The sequence below is a fragment of the Lactuca sativa genome, chromosome 9, assembly GCF_002870075.4.
Source record: "Lactuca sativa cultivar Salinas chromosome 9, Lsat_Salinas_v11, whole genome shotgun sequence".
In the NCBI taxonomy this organism is placed as follows: domain Eukaryota; kingdom Viridiplantae; phylum Streptophyta; class Magnoliopsida; order Asterales; family Asteraceae; genus Lactuca; species Lactuca sativa.
Genome location: NC_056631.2, coordinates 47,342,620 through 47,360,589, shown reverse-complemented (window position 1 = coordinate 47,360,589; position 17,970 = coordinate 47,342,620). Strand labels below are relative to the sequence as shown.

The following is a 17,970-nucleotide window of genomic DNA, read 5'->3' as shown; positions in this document are numbered from 1 at the left end:
AAAATCCATAAAGTAGCTGAGCCGGGACTTACGCTGGGCGTAATCCTAGTACGCGCAGTGTAAGGGGTCACGCACCCCGATTCTGTGAAGGCACCAGGTACGCCCAGCGTACATGTTTGGTACGCGCAGCGTAGCCCGGAGGATTGACTTTTGTTGACTTTTAGGGTTTGGTCAACTTTAGGGTATTTGAGCCATTCGAGGGGTAAAATGGTCTTTTACCCTCCTGAGAGTGCTAAGGGAGGGAGTGGTCTAGCCTTGGGAAATATGTTGATGCTGAGTGTTTATTTCATATGATTAGGCAGAGGCTAGATCCTATCTCACAGAGTCCGAGATTTCTGAGTTACCGAGTTACCCGAGGCGATTCTTCTCACTATACGTTACCTAGAGTGGTATTTATGTGTTGACCGGAGGGTCCTATGTGCTATGTATGAGATTATGTGCTATGAATGAGTTTATGTGCTATGTGATATATGTATGTTATATGATTGTATAGATCGGACCGGTGGGTCCAACGATACAAACCGGATCGGAGGGTCCAACGATTTAGACCGGGCCAGAGGGCCCAACGAGCTATGACCGGACCAAAGGGTCCAACGAGCTACGGGACTGGAGGGTTCCGCTGAGACACATCGACCGGAAGGTCGTACTATAGCCTCGAGTGGCGTATGTGTTGTATGTGGTATTTTGGGGAACTCACTAAGCATTTATGCTTACAGTTGTTGTGTTATGTGTTTCAGGTACTAGCGAGGACCGTGGAAAGGTGCCGGCGTGATCCATACACACAGTTAGGAGATTTTATTTGTGATCTTGGGATATGTATTGTTTTGATAACTACTGTGGAACTTATGTTTTGAGAATGTAAATTTGGTTGTTGAAAAATGAAAAATTGTTTTGAAAATTTACGTCGTTACACTTTGGGACCAAAAACCCCAAAATGGACCCAAAACAAAAACTAGCACAACAATAAGCAAGTTTTGAACTTGATACCTCTGGAAGATGCACCAACAATAGAAGAACTTAGATCAACCTGATTAGGGCTTGGATCCACAAGCTCCAAGCCAAGCAATGCTTCCTCAAGGAACTCCTTCTTCCACAATATGCACCAAAAACTCACTAAATCACCAAAATGCTCAAGAATCACTCAAATAGAGGCTTAGGGTTGATATCTAGAGTTTAGAGGGATGGAGGCTGAAGATATTAGGGTTAGGTTATGAGATAAGAAGCGTAAATAGGGTCCAAGACCCTAAAATAGGGTTCAGGTCAGATCAGCATACGCCCAACGTACATATGGTACGCCCAGCGTACTCCGAAGAACATTCACGACCACCCCTAGTCAGTACGCCCAATGTACTCCAAAGTACGCCCAGCGTACTCCGAAGAACATTCGCGACCACCCCTGGTCAGTACGCCCAACGTAATTCCTTCTTCACTAGTACACCCAACATACGCTTTGTGTACGCCCGATGTACTCGGCTAAGCTTGAAACCACAAAACTTCTAAAGGCCATAAGTTCTTCGTTATAATCTGTTTCCGACGATCCTTATATCCACGAAAAGGTAACGAGAAGCCCTACACTTCTATCAGCTTTATTTCTCCTAAATCCCACTCGAACTCATATCCAAAATTCATGAAAAGCCCGAACCAGCGCCTTTAGCATTACATTTGGGCTCTAAAGCACAAACCGAAATCTTTAATCACACAACCTACCTTACCCACATCCCATAAAGGCCTAAACCTTTCTCTTTCAAAGCCTCAAAACCTTCTCATACTCGGATTAAGGCCCACGGGCCTTAAATCACAAAACTATCCAGAACATGATGTTACAATTCTCCCACACTTGAATTAGATTTCGCCCTCGAAATCGCTCCTTATCAACACATAGGTCAAGCCCAATAATCCGGGAAGCACCATCGAAAGGACCTCATATCATACAACAATCTCTTTTAAAAACACCTAAACCCAACAGGAACTCCCGACCCCGAAGAAGGACAGACCCAACTGCCGCTACGATACTCGATCTGACACTCCAAACTCTAGTGGTCTATCTCCCTGCCAGACCACCCTCGCAAAACATCATCCTGCTAATCGCCTATTGGCCAACAGACCCTAAGAACACTCTTCCAACTCTAATTCTCTAATCGATCCCAATCGCAACTATAAAGGAACGAAAAGGTCATAATCCCCTAAGGACCCACCGCCTGAACAACTATCAGGAATCATCGGAAGGAAAGAACCCCAAAACTCAAACACAAGAAAAGATCATGCTCGCTTGGAGGCATCCTATAAGATCTATAGACCTAAGCCCCAACTTCCTCTCAATTATCCCCTTCAACACTGAGCATCAGGTCAGCTCCCGACCCAAAATATGAACCTCCAAAGGTTACTCATTGCAAACTAAAAACGTATCACCGACTTACTTCTCACGATAACTATCTTGGCTCATCGCGACACACAAGTTACGGATCGCTTTACCCCAAGCGAATGCTACAACTCATCTGAAATCGTCTCACTTGCGACCTCTTTCGTCTACCACCCACTGGTTCCATGCGTCTCGCAGCTCTTCCCATACCAACGAAACTGATCCACTCCGGCCTAAGATATCAGATGAAGGTCAATACCCCCCTCAAAATGAAACCCATCCACGAATTTGGAACCTCATCTCGCCTATTCAATACACGAATGGATCCAGACTCGAGCTCGAGAGTCTGATTCAACATGAGAATTGGAATCACTCATTTCCAATCTGGTACTCAACTCATGACCCAAAATTTGTGGATTTATGCACACACCATCTCTCCAATTCCTTCTGATTACGATAATCCCTACTCAACCTAGGATATAACAATTTCTCGACTGACACGGAGACCCCTGTCTCGCCCCTGGTCCGGCAACCAGGCCCCCAAAGACTCAAGTGGTAAGGCTAGGGGTGTCAAAAAAGTTGAACCCGATTAACCCCGTCCTGACCCGAACCCGAATAAGGTAATTAGGGTCGGGTTTAATAGCGTTAGAACTCTTAACCAGGTTATCCGGGTTAACCTGACTAACCTGAATAACTAGATTAAGAATTTATTACCAAAACCTTTTTTACTGCGTTGAATGACATGAATTCAAGATCCCATGAGATTTTACAACTAATACATATTTCTTATTTAAACAAACCAGAGAGTAAAATTACTATGTATAGACATGTATAAAATGGTATAACTTTCCTCTCCTTTTAATGCAGTACGGTTGTGTTGTAACAGTTTTACCAATTTTATTCACCGTTTACATTACTAATATGGTAAAAGAAACTCCAAAAATTCATATCGTATACCAAATTTACATTTTAAGTCCCTATACATGTGGGTTATGTATTAAAATGGCACAACATAATTCATCTTACATTTAAACCTCAACCCGACTAACCCGACCCTACTAACCCGAAACCCGATTAACCTGAACCCGACTAACCCGTACCTTACTAGGTTCGGGTTTCGGGTGAATATTTTTTCTAGAAAAACCCGACTAACCCGACCTGTTTAACACAAAACCCGATCAGGTTAACCCGATTAACAGCCCTAGGTAAGGCTACCCAAGCCTAAGAACTCCAAAGTTCAGATCCATGACTCAAAAGCATTCTAGAACCATAAAGTCTCAAACTTTAAGACTTTGGTCGACCAAAAAGGGTGTAATACATGGTCTTAATCCATTAATACCTCCTACAAAAAACAAGAGACCAAACTAGCTTAAGGGACCTCATTTTTATGTCTTAGAACCCATCCTAGGGTCTGAAAGGACAACCCAAAACGTCCAAAATGAAGCATGCATTACAATGGGATTTTGGGGACAAGAAGAACATCAAAAAGATACTATAACAAGATCTAAGAAATCTAAGCACAAAGGTAGAAGCTTTTTACCTTCTGGAGTTTCTTTATGAAGTGTTGATCCAAGATCTACAAGCTTGTTTGACTCTTCAATCACCTTGATGCAACTTCTTCTTCTCTAACCATACAAGAAGCACACTCTTAGCTCATACACACACTAGAGAAGCTAGGGTTTTGCCAAAATAACTCAAGGACTTGGAGGCTGGAAAAAGATGGGAGAAATGGTCCATAAGATGCTTAAATACTCCTACCAACATCATGAATTAGGGTTTTCACCACGACATACGTACGCCATGCATACTAGGCGTCTCCTAGTACGCGTACTCACATGTACGCCTAGCGTACAACTCCTACTCCATAAATCACCATTTTGCCACTAGGGCTTCCTATGGCCACTTCATTCCAAACCAATGACCAAAAGTGACACAATTAAAACTCAAGGGATTGATTTCAAATTACTAGAAAACTGGGGTGTTACACTCCTCCACAAAAGCCTTCTCACCAACCAAAACGTCATAACGCTCTTCAAATTTGCGCTTCTCCTCCTCCAGCCCCAACAATTTCACACTTAACTCGTCCCGCTCGGCCCTAGAAGAGGCAAGCTCCGTTTTGTCTGAATTGATCTGGCAAAGGCGTCGAGCGGCAACCACCAAGTAAGGAGCGACCTGAGACACCATATATTGGAGGCTGTTAGACATGTGAAAATTGGAGAAAAGCTCCAGAGCTTCGATTGTAGCTAGAGGGAAAGCATGACGACCCCACTTGTATGCACCAAGATTTTGCGTAAGAAGGGACTCTCGAGTGAGCCCCCATTCCGGAATGTGGCATCCAGAGGATGCCATGGGCAAAGAGGAGGAACCTACAATAACATTATTGTTCACCAGAGGCGAAGCAAAATCAGAGGTACTTTGAAACTCAACCTCAGGCTCCTTCCCTGTAGCGCCGCCACCGTGGCCGATAGCATATCTTGGATCTTCCTTTGGTTCACGAGGCAATTCAGTAACATCCTTATCCCATTCCTTCCGACAGGTTCGAAGTGTCATCATCAGGAGTGTCCACTACAACGTCGAACTTCCCTAACACGAAGTCGCCGTTACGTGTCTTACGAAGACGCTTGCCAACAGTGTTGACGTTGGTGCCTTTATTTAGTGGGGAGTACAGCCAGGCTATGCGCCGCTTGGTAGCTGGTGGACTCCCTCCAGCTGCCACCTACTTTGCCAGCTCATCCTCGAGATCGGAAGACAGAGGAATGATGTGAGAAACCCCCTTTACAGTGGCGTCAACCAACTCCTGGTCAGCCTGAGAATCGAACCCTTGCGTCACAGCAATGACAGGACTGGAAAGAACCAGAGCCCGGTCAGCGCTGACCGATGGAGGAAGTATCTCCACCAGGAGCACTTCCCTGTTCTGGCAATTTCCCTGGAACTTTACCCGAAGGACCATCTCGAAAGGAATGATCCTCTTGTGACATGCAAGAATAAACAAATCATATACATAAGGATTGGCAAAGCCCTGACTTTACCTCGTCAAGTTTCATAATAAAGGGGGGGGGGGATGGGAGATGCACACTCGCCGTCCTTCTCCACGAAGAACTGGGGAATCATCCCACGTGCCCTTCAGGAGTAGCGCCTGCACCACGGTCTCGCTGGCACCCCAGAGTTGAGGCATCCTGTCGGTGAAAGTGGTTATGCAAGGATAGCCATAACCGACCAAGTTGTGGTTCACCTATAACCATTTGTCCTGTTAATTCTTCTTAGGGGCCTTCTGGTTTATGATAAACGCATGGATGCCCTGCTGCTGAGAGAATGTATGTACGCCAGACTGAGTAGAGGAGTTGAAGAAGTACTTGAAAGCCTAGAATTAAGGGAGCACCCCCAAAGTTTGACAAGTCATCTAGAAATCAACTATCTTTTTGATAGAATTAGGAGTCAGATCATCAAAATAAAAGCCATACTGGCGCATGATCTCATCGAAAAAATTAGTGGTCGGCATCCAAAGACCTGCCTCGAAGATTGGGATTGGGAATCTGACTTTCCCTTCCGACGACTGAGAAATATGCGCCCCCATTCGAGGTTATTGTACCCAGTGCTCAGGAAGGAAGCCAAATCGGGCCTGCAGAGACTCAAACTCCTTCGGTGTAGACTTGATTCCGGTGTTCGGACTTGCCATCGTTTACTAATAACAATTGCAAGACGAAAGAGAAATGAAGTGAAGAGAAAAGAAGAGACAATAAAAGTACAATGGAGCGAAGAAAAGGAAACCCTCCCTGATAAGTGAAGTCTTAAATGCAAGGCGATAAATTCAAACAATTACAATGACGAAACTGTCTGCACAGATGGCTCCGTCACATCATTGGACATTAGAACCATCCTAGCCCAACACGTGTTTAGGGCTAAGCTAAAACAACTCAGCTACCCTAGGTTAACGTTGTCATTACTTGTTAACATATCCTTCTAGGAATACATCGAAGATAACGAGACGATTATCTAAAGGACGACCTAGTCAACAGTCTCTATCCAATGTAAAGTGTTAGGTTTGGGCCCTCGCGGCTTTTCATTTAGACCCTGATGCTCCAACGACAAGGTCCAATTCAGATGGAAAGGCTCTGGTCCATAACAAGACAAAACAGTACCAACCACTCCCCATAGCGACAAATGTAGCGCTCATAGCGCTGCTCTTCGGTGATTTTGCACCTATAGTAGGAAGTCGCTAGTGGTGCACGATCCGCCAATAGGATGCCTCCACGTCCTGGCGCCCCAGACAAGACAAAAAGTATTGTCGGGGACATGCTCCTTTGACGACAGGTATAAAGGAAGCCCTTCTTCTCCAGAAAAGGGGATCACTTCTTTCTCTATCTAAAGCTAAACCCTAATTCTCTCATATTATTACTGTCTAGACCATCAGAGTCTCGTTCCGAGACCCCTTCCCGGACAACGACTAACGTCGATTTTTTCTTTTTTGTTGTGATTCTCAGGCTTAACTCAGGGAAATCCACCTCAAACGGCGTTAGGCTCAAAGCAGATATCACAACAATATATATATATATATATATATATATATATATATATATATATATATACTGTTGTAAAAATCCCGACTAGGTCCCGATTAATCTCCGATTAATCCTTAGGCGCTACTCGATCGATTAGAGGGTGCTTAGCGATTAATCCCTGCATACATAATGAGTGAAACATTATAAAACGATGAAATTTTAACATTTTGAAATTTTTTTATATCAATGGAAACTATTTGAGGCATGATTAGTGTTGTATTAATCATATTAACGTATTTTGTTATCATATTAATGGTATTTACGAACTTTGATATGATATTAGTCATATTTAATTTTTTGAAATTCAGCAAATTAGCAATTAATAGTCCCCGAATAATCCCCCGATAAATCTCCGCCTAGTTAATCAATCTCTTGACCCTAATTCACCAACTAGCTAACGTCGAACGTTTTTTAGAACCTTGATATATATATATATATATACATATATATATATATATATATATATATATATATATATATATATATATATATATATATATATATATATATATAGTGTCCTAGACCCACCTTCACATAATCACGTTCTCTCTCTCTCTCTCTCACACACACACACACACACACACACACATATATATATATATATATATATATATATATATATATATATATATATATAAACACGGTGGCAAACTTGTAAATATGTTAATAACCTTCAATCTCAAATACGTAATTATAGAGAATTTGATAACAGTTCGTTCATCATCTAAATTTCTCCTCCAACCTTCAACAATCATCCAGATTTCTTCAACTAAATCATCATCAATGTCATCCAGTGTTAATCAATCATCGATATTCGTGTCTGGGAGGTTCGCCGTTCAAGACAGATTCGCAACCCAAATTCATTAATTTCATCGATTTCTTTGTTGAATACTCCGAATGTTCGTAACTTGTAAGCATTTGTTAAAGTTCATAACGGATTTGGAACTGGAATTTCCCAGATTCACAAACGAAATCAGTTGGAATCAGAATTTCTTCGTTGTTCATGAAATTGAAATCGGAGTTCTCGACTCGCAGTCACAGTCGACATTGAAGGACTCAGAATCGGTACTCACAGGTTCGCAATCGGATTTTCGGAAATCAAAATCAAAATGAGAAATCGATCAGACATAGGATGTCGCATATGAAGTCGAAATCGGAAGTATATGATGATTTGGAGTTGATAACTTGATGTTTTTAACATTTTTAAAATAGTTAACTTGTATGCACTCCAACTGTTTGATGAAATGCATAAACTAAATTACCACGTTATATTCACATATGGATATGTTTTCTCACCTGAATCTGTATATGATTATTAAAAACACAAAACAAATATGCAAGTCTATACGTTATTTATGTGTGAATAACATATAAAAATTATATATATTTGTCAAAATACCTTCTAATATTCATAAGTGAATATATTCACAAGTGAATATACCTTGTAATATTCATATGTGAATATACTGTGTAATATTCATAAGTGAATATATCATCTAATATTCACAAATGAATATACTATGTAATATTCACATGTGATATACCATGTAATACTATGTAATATTCACATATGAAACATCATTTAATATTCATAAGTGAATATACCATCTAATATTTACAAGTAAATATACTATGTTAATATTCACAAGTGAATACATCATCCAATATTTAAATATGAGTATACTATGTTTATTATATGTCATATTCATATATGAATGAATGTTAAATTGTAAAAAAAAAAAAAAAAAAAAAAAAAAAAAAAAAAAAAAAATCCTACTTTTTATTCATAAATGAATAACTAATGTATTGTAATAAAACCTGATACATTTTTATTTACTTATGAATAACTATAGCTGAAAATATAAAAAAAAAAAAAAAAATTTATCTTAAAACTATATCAATATGGATGTCTATTTGTAGAGAATAAAAAATCATGAATTTTGGTATATTTAAAATCATTTTTTTTTTGATAAAAATAGCTTCTAAAAATAAAAAAAAAAAAAAAACGAAAACAAAACTATGTTTTTGTATATATTAAGGTAATAATTATCATAGTTTAAGGAAATATGTTTTGTTGGAAAACACATGTCTATTCATTTCCTATTTCCGCTGGTACGACGGAGGCTTTTGCGGCAAAAATAAATGAGTGGCTAAGAATAATTCTCTCATTCTCAACCTTTTTTTTTCTCAATTGAACTCTCCCTTTTATATATATATATATATATATATATATATATATATATATATATATATATATATATATATATATATATATATATATATATATATATATATATATATATATATATATATATATATATATATATGTCCTAGACCCACCTTCACGTTCACATAAGGTAGATACGCCCCTCTTTGTCCGTGTTTGTTTTGGTTTGTAAAAAACATTTGGTTTTTGGGAAAATTAGTAAAAAATGTGTTTTGGTTTTAAGCAATTCACCAAAAATTAAATTATAAATAAATAAACAAAAGTACAAACGACAAGAGAAAGGTGGGGAAATGAAGGTCGAAGGCGGAGATGGCCATGTTTCAATTTGTTAGATAAACATCAAAACCCTCATAGTCTCATGCTTTGTTTAAATCATATCTCTTTAATTTCCATTTACAAGTATTAAAAAAAAAAAAAAAATCCAAATTGTGATACACAATTTGAATGGTACTTGCATGAGCAAAAGCTGTCGTCACATGACATTGAAATTTAAGGATTAGGAGGTGGGAATTGACCAGAACAAGGCCATGATGACGGTGGCGCCGCTTGAAAATCTGTACTGCCGTCCATATTCTGCTGGTAATCATAGTGCAACCGCTGGTTTGGGAAAAACTGGGGATCAATATCTGCCGATGAAGACGAATTAGAGATGAATGGTTGTGAATTTAAAGACGACATTGTTGAAGCATTAAACATGATTTGCTGTAACAAATTTGTTTCATATGGTTGCTGGAGATGAGAATTCATTGGGCTTTGTAGAAGTTGTGAGTATTGCCAGTAATCTGCATCAGGTAGTTGATACTGTTGAAGTTGGGGTCGGAAGTACAGCGGCTGCAACGGTGGTGGTGATGGCGGTTGTTGGCGGATGGTGGTGGTGGTGGTGGTTGGCTGGAACTGTTGAGGCGGTAGCTGCGTGACGTTTTCAGGAAAATTGAGTTTTGCTTTATTTCCTCGGAATCTAAGGGCAGCCTCGTCGTAGGCTCTGGCGGCCGCCTCCGCCGTATCAAATGTACCTAACCAGACCCTTGCTGCCTTTTGTGGATCCCTTATCTCCGCCGCCCATTTTCCCCATGGCCGTTGCCGGACACCTCTATACTTCCTCCTCCTCTCTCCGGCGACTTCGTTTTGATTTGCTTCTGTTGTCGGGTTATGTTGTATTCCGGTGTTCACCGCCGTAGTAGTTGTGGTGGTGGTGGTGATAATGGCAGATGGAATTTCTTCTTCTCTACCTGTACAATGACTCAATTAGTGAGTAAATCCAAAATATTAGATATCATCGATGAATGAATTCTCAGAATGTAATAGAACCTTCATTAAATCTTCGATGATGTTGCTCTGAAATTTGATTGACAGTAGTTTCGTCTTGTTCACGAACTCTCTTATTCCCAGCAAACGAACCGGAACTAGAAGAGGAATAAGCCGACGACGGTGAATCCGTAGAGAAAACACCAGCAGCCAAAGCTGCAGCGCCGCCATAAAACGACGTCGGAGAAACACCAGCACCGACACCGACACCAGCACTGCCAGACGTCTGTCCAGAAACGACATGAGTTAAAGCCGCCACCATAGCAGACATCTCCTGTGAATGACTAAACTCCGATGTGAACATCCCCGGTAGAAGCTGCAAACGCGGTGACGGTGGTGGAGGAGCTCCTCCTCCTCCTTCTAATTCATCGTTCTTTTTCTCAGGATGAGAACTGAAAAAATCACCGGAATCTCTTGGGTTCGCCACCTTTATAACCAACATGAAATAACACAAGAAAATAAAAAGAACCGGAGATGGGTATAGGACAAAAATCAAGATCGAATTAACCTGAGACGATTGAAAGAAACTTTTTGGGGTTAACATCAAAGAAATGACTTTATAAGAAATTTTGCAGAGCCGTCATTGCTACAGTAACAAAATCTCTGGGTTCGTGAATCAGATGAAGAATATTTGTTCACACCGTACGGCATTTGACTTGGTATATCATTAGATTTAAGAAAAATATGGCCGGTTTGTGGAGTTCATCTCTGAATTGGGTTCTCCCTCGTGGGGTTTTATTCTCCAGGTATTATTTTATCTTCTACCGACATTAAAGGCTCTTTATTGTGATAGTTCCTTTCTTCGGAAGAGTTCTTAGGATTTTATAATTATTTACAAGAATTAATTACAGTTTTGGTCCATGTAGTATACAAGAGTATGCCGATTTAGTCTTGGATTTGTAAATTTGACCCCATTGATCCTTATGGTTGGCCAAAGACAAATCCATCAACAATGATCCTTCCTTCCGCATCTTCGGTCTCCTACAACGTCATCGTCGGTGTTTCACTCCTCTCCTGTGGCGTCGGCCTCACCCACAACTCCACTTCCAGTTACCACCACATCATCACCATGCCCACCTCACCATATATGCTTCATCCTTACCAGATCTACACGATAATGACATATCCACCAACCATTGCATCCTCTACTTTTCCGTAACGATGGCCACATCACCACCAGATCTCTATCTTTCTTGCATTGTTGGAACCCACTAGATCTACTATATCTCTCATGCCTAATGCTAAGAACTATGAGCAATTAGGGGTGGCGGGCTTGGTCGGAAACCGATGGTGGATTGTAGTGTTGGACAGATATGATGGTGTGTAGTAGTGTTGGTAAGATATGATGGTGGTAATGGTATTAATAGGGAAATGGAAAATGATGGGGTGATTGCATGTGGTGGTTGTATATGGTGGTATATGGCGGATTGGCAGTGGTTGTATATTGATGGTACCCATTAGATAATTTAATAATAATAATAATTCTAGAAAGAAAAAAAACAAAAAACAAAGTAGGGCATTTTAATTATTCATACATACTTAACAACATGGTATAAGCTGGTAACGTGATAGTTAAAAAAAACTGATACATTTGCCAACAATGAAGATGTGATAGTTAACAAAACGGTTGGATTTGTCAACAATGAAGATAGCCGGCGTCAAAGTTTCCAACATCAAGACTAACCTTGCAGATTTGTGTATAATATGGGGACCAAAAGTGTAATTTTCTTTAAATATTAGATATTCATTTATTTTGTTTTCTTTTTTTATTTGGTCAAACATAACATTTATTTTGTAGTAACAAATTTATAATATTTGACTTCACTGTAGTTGAACATTTAAAGTTTTATCCGCTAATGGTTTATATATATATATATATATATATATATATATATATATATATATATATATATATATATATATATATATATAGGTTCATGCGAAAATATAAATATCCCGCGAAAACGCGAAAACATATTTTATCTTATGAAAATCAAACACATGTATTATAAAAAAATAAATTTATAAGCAATAAATTAAAGATAGTAAATTTACATTGGATGGTGTTTTGGTAATATAGATTTAAAGAAGATTTGATAATTATATTTTTTTCACGTTCTTAATTATTTTTAAATTCATGTTTTCATAATAAAAATGTTAAAAATCATATTTTGTTAATATGAAACAATTTATCATCGATCATCGATTGTCATCATGTATTTCAAAGTTTGGATGAATTATTTTCCAAAATATAATGTTGAAGTGACACAATATCATATGTTTTTCTTATTTTCGCGTTTTCGCAAATTATATATATATATATATATATATATATATATATATATATATATATATATATATATATATAGGTGGGTTCAATTGAGAAAATAAAAAAGGTTGAGAATGGGGGAATCCTTCTCAGCCACTCATTTATATAAGCATAAAAAGACACGGTGGCAAACTTGTAAATATGTTAATAACCTTCAATGTCAAATACGTAACTATAGAGATTTCGATAACAGTTCGTTCATCCTCAAAATTTCTCCTCCAACCTTCAACAATCATCCAAATTTCTTCAACTAAACCATCATCAATGTCATCCAGTGTTAATCAATCATCAATATTCGTAGATGGGAGGTTCGTCGTCCAAGACAAATTCGCAACCCAAATTCATCAATTTCATCGATTTGTTAAAGTTTGGAACTGGAATTTCCCAGATTCGCAAACGAAATCAGTTGGAATCGGAATTTCTTCGCTGTTCATGAAATTAGAATCAGAGTTCTTGACTCACAGTCACAGTCGACATTGAAGGACTCAGAATCGATACTCACAGGTTTCCAATCTGATTTTCGGAAATCAAAAACAAAATGAGAAATCGATCAGACATAGGCGTCGCATCTGAAGTTGAAATCGGAAGTATATGATGATTTGGAATTTATAACTTGATGTTTTTAACATTTTTAAAATAGTTAACTTGTATACACTCCAACTGTTTGATGAAATGCATAAACTAAATTATCACGTTATATTCATATATTCATATGTTTTCTCGCTTGAATCAGTATATGATTATTTAAACAAAAAAACGAATATGCAAGTCTAGATGTTATTCATATGTGAATAACATATAAAAATGATATATATTTGTGAAAACACATTGTAATATTCATATGTGAATATACTGTATAATATTCATAGGTGAATATATCATCTAATATTCACAAGTGAATATATTATGTATTATTCACATGTGATATACCATGTAATACTTTGTAATATTCAGATATGAAAATATTATCTAATATTCATAAGTGAATATATCATCTAATATTCACAAGTGAATATACTATGTAATATTCACAAGGTGAATAAATCGTCTAATATTTAAATATGAATATACTATGTTTAGTATATGCTATATTCATATATGAATGATACTTAAAATGTAAAAAAAAAAAATTAATCATAGTTTTTATTCATAAGTGAATAACAAATGTAATGTAGAAAAAACTTGATTCATTTTTATTCACGTATGAATAACGATAGCTGAAAATATAAAAAAAAATTTATTTTATTTTAAAACTATATCAATATGGATGTCTATTTGTAGAGAATAAAAAATCATGAATTTTGGTATATTTAAAATAATTTTTCGATAAAATTAGCTTCTTAAAAATTAAAAAAAAAAACGAAAAAGACTATGTTTTTGTATATATTAAGGTAATGATTAGCATATTCTAAGGAAATATGTTTTGTTGGAAAACACATGTCTATTATTTTCCCATTTTCGCTGGTACGACGGAGGCTTTTGCGGCAAAAATAAATGAGTGGCTGAGAATGATTCCCCATTCTCAACCTTTTTTTTCTCAATTGAACTCTCCCCTATATATATATATATATATATATATATATATATATATATATCCGTATTCTAATTCTAATAAATGAATAGTTTTAATCTCCATTTGACATGTGTCACTCTAATATAACTATTCATTAATATCATGCCACATGTCAAAGAGATATATTAGGCAACACTTCAAAATTTAAATTTATTTTTTCTAATTATAACTTAAATTTAAAATTATAATAACTTTAAAATTTTGATATATCTCATAATTAATGATTTATTTTAAATAACTGATAAATAATTTATGAATTTTTACTATAAAAATTTAATTTATTTTGTAACCGTGGTGCCCACGGGTTATAAACTAGTATATATATATATATATATATATATATATATATATATATATATATATATATATATATATATATATATATATATATATATATATATATATATATATATATATATAATGAACCTAAATAATTATGAATATTTCATATGAAACATGTTTATATGAGAGATGCAAAATGCCAATAAATTGATTTTACATTCAAATCGTTAGTAGGAAATTGTTGAGCGATAAAATTATGAGAGCGTTGGGAAACCACAAATGCAAGCCTCCACAATTAATTGCGAAAATTGTTGCCACATACGTCAAACTATATGAAAAACAAGTTTTTTTTTTTTTTTTTTGAATTGGTTAGATTTTACTAGAGGGTTTAGGGCTAAAAGAAACTTTATATATATATATATATATATATATATATATATATATATATATATATATATATATATATATATATATATATATATATATATATATATATATATATATATATATATATATATATATATATATATATATTTGGGCAATGACCCCAACAAGCGGCAAAGTTGATGAATTCCACCATCACAGAGAATCTATGATGAACAATATCACACCACTTGAATAACCATTTCAAAGTTTCTTGAGGGAAGGAACATCCAACTAAAAGATGGTCAAGTTGATCCCACAACATTGTTGCAAACTACAAATTGTTGAACCGACATTTACACCTCTTTGGTACAGAATTGTGAAAGTGGGGATATGGTCCATACAGGCTCTCTAAATGAACACCAAAACTTTTTGAGGAACAATCTTCACCTATACCATAATTTTAGCTGACTGATAATTTAAAAAAAAAAAAAAAAAAAAAAAAACCAAACTATTAATCATGTTTCAAAGAATATTAATACGAAATCAGCCATCATGGCATAACTGAATTTCCACATATCACTGGAAGGGAAGGAATTAAAGGAACTTATCAACAACTGCAACTGAGTGAGCTCTGCTCACAAAGTATGAGTGCTAGGAGGTTTTTTTGTTGTTGCCAACAAAATCGTTGCAAGAGACTCTCTATGAAATGATGGCATATTTGCATTTCTCCAACTCAAATAGAACAGGAAAGTGAGCCGAAAGTGCCACATGCTCACGACAAACTTATGTCTACAATGTAGTGTCCTCACCTGAACCTATAAAACAAGAAAAGTTATTAGGCTACATACCTACAATTAGTTTGAATGATTTCATTAACAGATAAATTACAACTCAAGATAATAGAACATTGGACTATACAATAACGGGCTAACTAATGTACACTAGTACGAACCCACAGTTGGAGGGGAGAGCGACTATGGATGCTCAAATTGTATCTGAAATTGAAAATAGTGTAGACGGAAGTCCGTTCGTGGAGATTTTTGCAAATGGATGTGTGGAAGGGACGTGTTGGAAAACAACGCTACAAACAAAACTTTTTAGTGCTGAACAAAACATTGATCCCATAACCATCGCTCCAACACGATATTGTTAAGATTTCGAAGTCCCATCATTTGCTTAACCTCCATACAGGTGGAACCAACCAGAAACACAATACAAGAGTCTTTCTCTATTATCGGAATTAAAAACATCCTTCTGACCCTGAATCTTCCAACTAAAAACCTGACATACATAATTCTAAATCCATATCCTGCTGAAGAAAAGATCTTGCATAACCATACTTACGACTCCCAATGTGAGTCTCGACCAAAAGCCAACTCAATGCATAAATCATAACTTGGGATCCGAGGATTTACACTTGCATTTCACTCGAAACCTTCTGATTCATTACATCCATTCACTACACTGGGATATAAAAGTCCCCAATCCACCGCTGAGACCATCAGTCTCACACCTGGTCCAGCCACCAGGTTCCTGAGAGTCCAACAGAAGGCTAACCAAGCCTATACACCATACTATGTCACTCCCTAACCACATAAAATTCTACTAAAACAATGATCCAAAACTTCAATCCAAACGGTCTCTACCAGGTCTCACCTGTATTGCCATAAATACATGGGCCTCGCCCACGGGTCTCACCCAGTCTATATCATTGAACGAGCCATGCCCACTGGTTCCACCCCAACTAGAGCTACACAGGACTAACCTCGTCGCGTACCTTAATGGTCCTCCTCCTAAAACAAAGAAATGCTCTCCGACAATCATGTTTGTCTTTCCTAAGGCATGAACTGATCCTCTTTTATACTCATGCTCCCCTCAACGATAGTCTACCTCAAACTGGTGAATGCTACGGTTCTATCGCAGACTTACAACACATCTAACCATCCATGGTTACCACACATATACCATCTCAACCCCAAACATCTTGAGTCGAACCCGCATCCAACTGAATCACGATCAGGTGTTCGGGTCATGCTTCGAACCCCAAGGCCTTCATTAAACAAGAGCAGGCAGTGAGGCTCTAACACAACCCTCAACCTAGATCCATACACAAGCCTACTATACTGTTGGGTTATGAGAAAACCATCAATCCTATTATGCACATGCAAACTCTAAAGCTTTGGATCTAGGTTTTCTATTTTTACATGCAATAATCATCCAAAGCTCTCAAACCCTAAACTAGCATACAAAAAAATCGAAATCTACATCTAATGAAGAGTTAAGATAATACCTTTGATTGTAGCTTGAAGATCCATGAGCTTTTGAGAACCTAGCACCTCAAATGTTATGCCTCTAATGAATCACAAACACCAAAACAGTTGGAGAATCTTAGAGAGAGGAGAGGTAATTTTCAGCTCTTAAATCCTTCTAGGGTTGTGCTAGCCAAAAATTGGATGCCAAGGGTGTCCTTATATAGCTGAAGAATTAGGGTTTCAGTCAAAGACCTTATCCGGTTGCTTAGGCTCCAAGCAGCCCACAAGAATCTTCCAAAACCTAGCCCTTGGACGAAATCCTTATGGGCTCCCATAAGAATTCTCCTTTAATATATTATTCATATAATATATTAATAAACCATAATAACCTCTTTCTCCATTATTCATCCAGTCAAGTTGTTATGGTGAAGGCAACCCAAAAGGACCATGCTACAACCGGTTCAAGTACATACCAAATATAGTTATAGGCTTAGACACCTAATCCAACATTCTCCCACTTGGATAAGTCTAATAACTATAAATGCAAGTACGACTTCAAAATCCGATTAGCAATCGTAACTCTCAAAAGCCGTTGTCGAACTCTGACACGTCCTTTAGATAAGGGATCGTATAGTCCTCCGTTCTCAAGATATCGTGTGGACAATTACATGTAACATAGTCATACTTATTGTCCAACAGTTTGTTTCTCAATCTCTGA

General features: G+C 37.1%; 1 protein-coding gene across 2 annotated transcripts; it reads right to left on the bottom strand.

Annotated features, from left to right (window-relative positions):
• Nucleotides 1-9,428: 9,428 nt before the first annotated feature.
• LOC111919520 (ethylene-responsive transcription factor ABR1) lies at nt 9,429-11,155 on the bottom strand. 2 transcript variants are annotated; one of them, XM_023915073.3, is made up of 3 exons: nt 10,959-11,155; nt 10,454-10,877; nt 9,429-10,374 (listed from the first exon to the last, which is right to left on the bottom strand). In XM_023915073.3, exons 1-3 carry the CDS (start codon nt 10,992-10,994, stop codon nt 9,635-9,637), a joined length of 1,200 nt encoding a protein of 399 aa, XP_023770841.1. In that variant the 5' UTR covers nt 10,995-11,155; the 3' UTR covers nt 9,429-9,634. The 2 variants fall into 2 exon arrangements, with proteins under 2 accessions (XP_023770841.1, XP_023770840.1); XM_023915072.3 differs by having other exon boundaries at nt 10,454-11,155.
• Nucleotides 11,156-17,970: the final 6,815 nt, after the last annotated feature.

Coding starts and splice junctions, on each gene's coding strand:
- LOC111919520 (XM_023915072.3), bottom strand. CDS start 10,994: ATGTTAACCCCAAAAAGTTTCTTTCAATCGTCTCAGGTTAATTCGATC. Junction 10,375..10,453: donor TCATCGAAGATTTAATGAAG/GTTCTATTACAT, acceptor GTCATTGTACAG/GTAGAGAAGAAGAAATTCCA.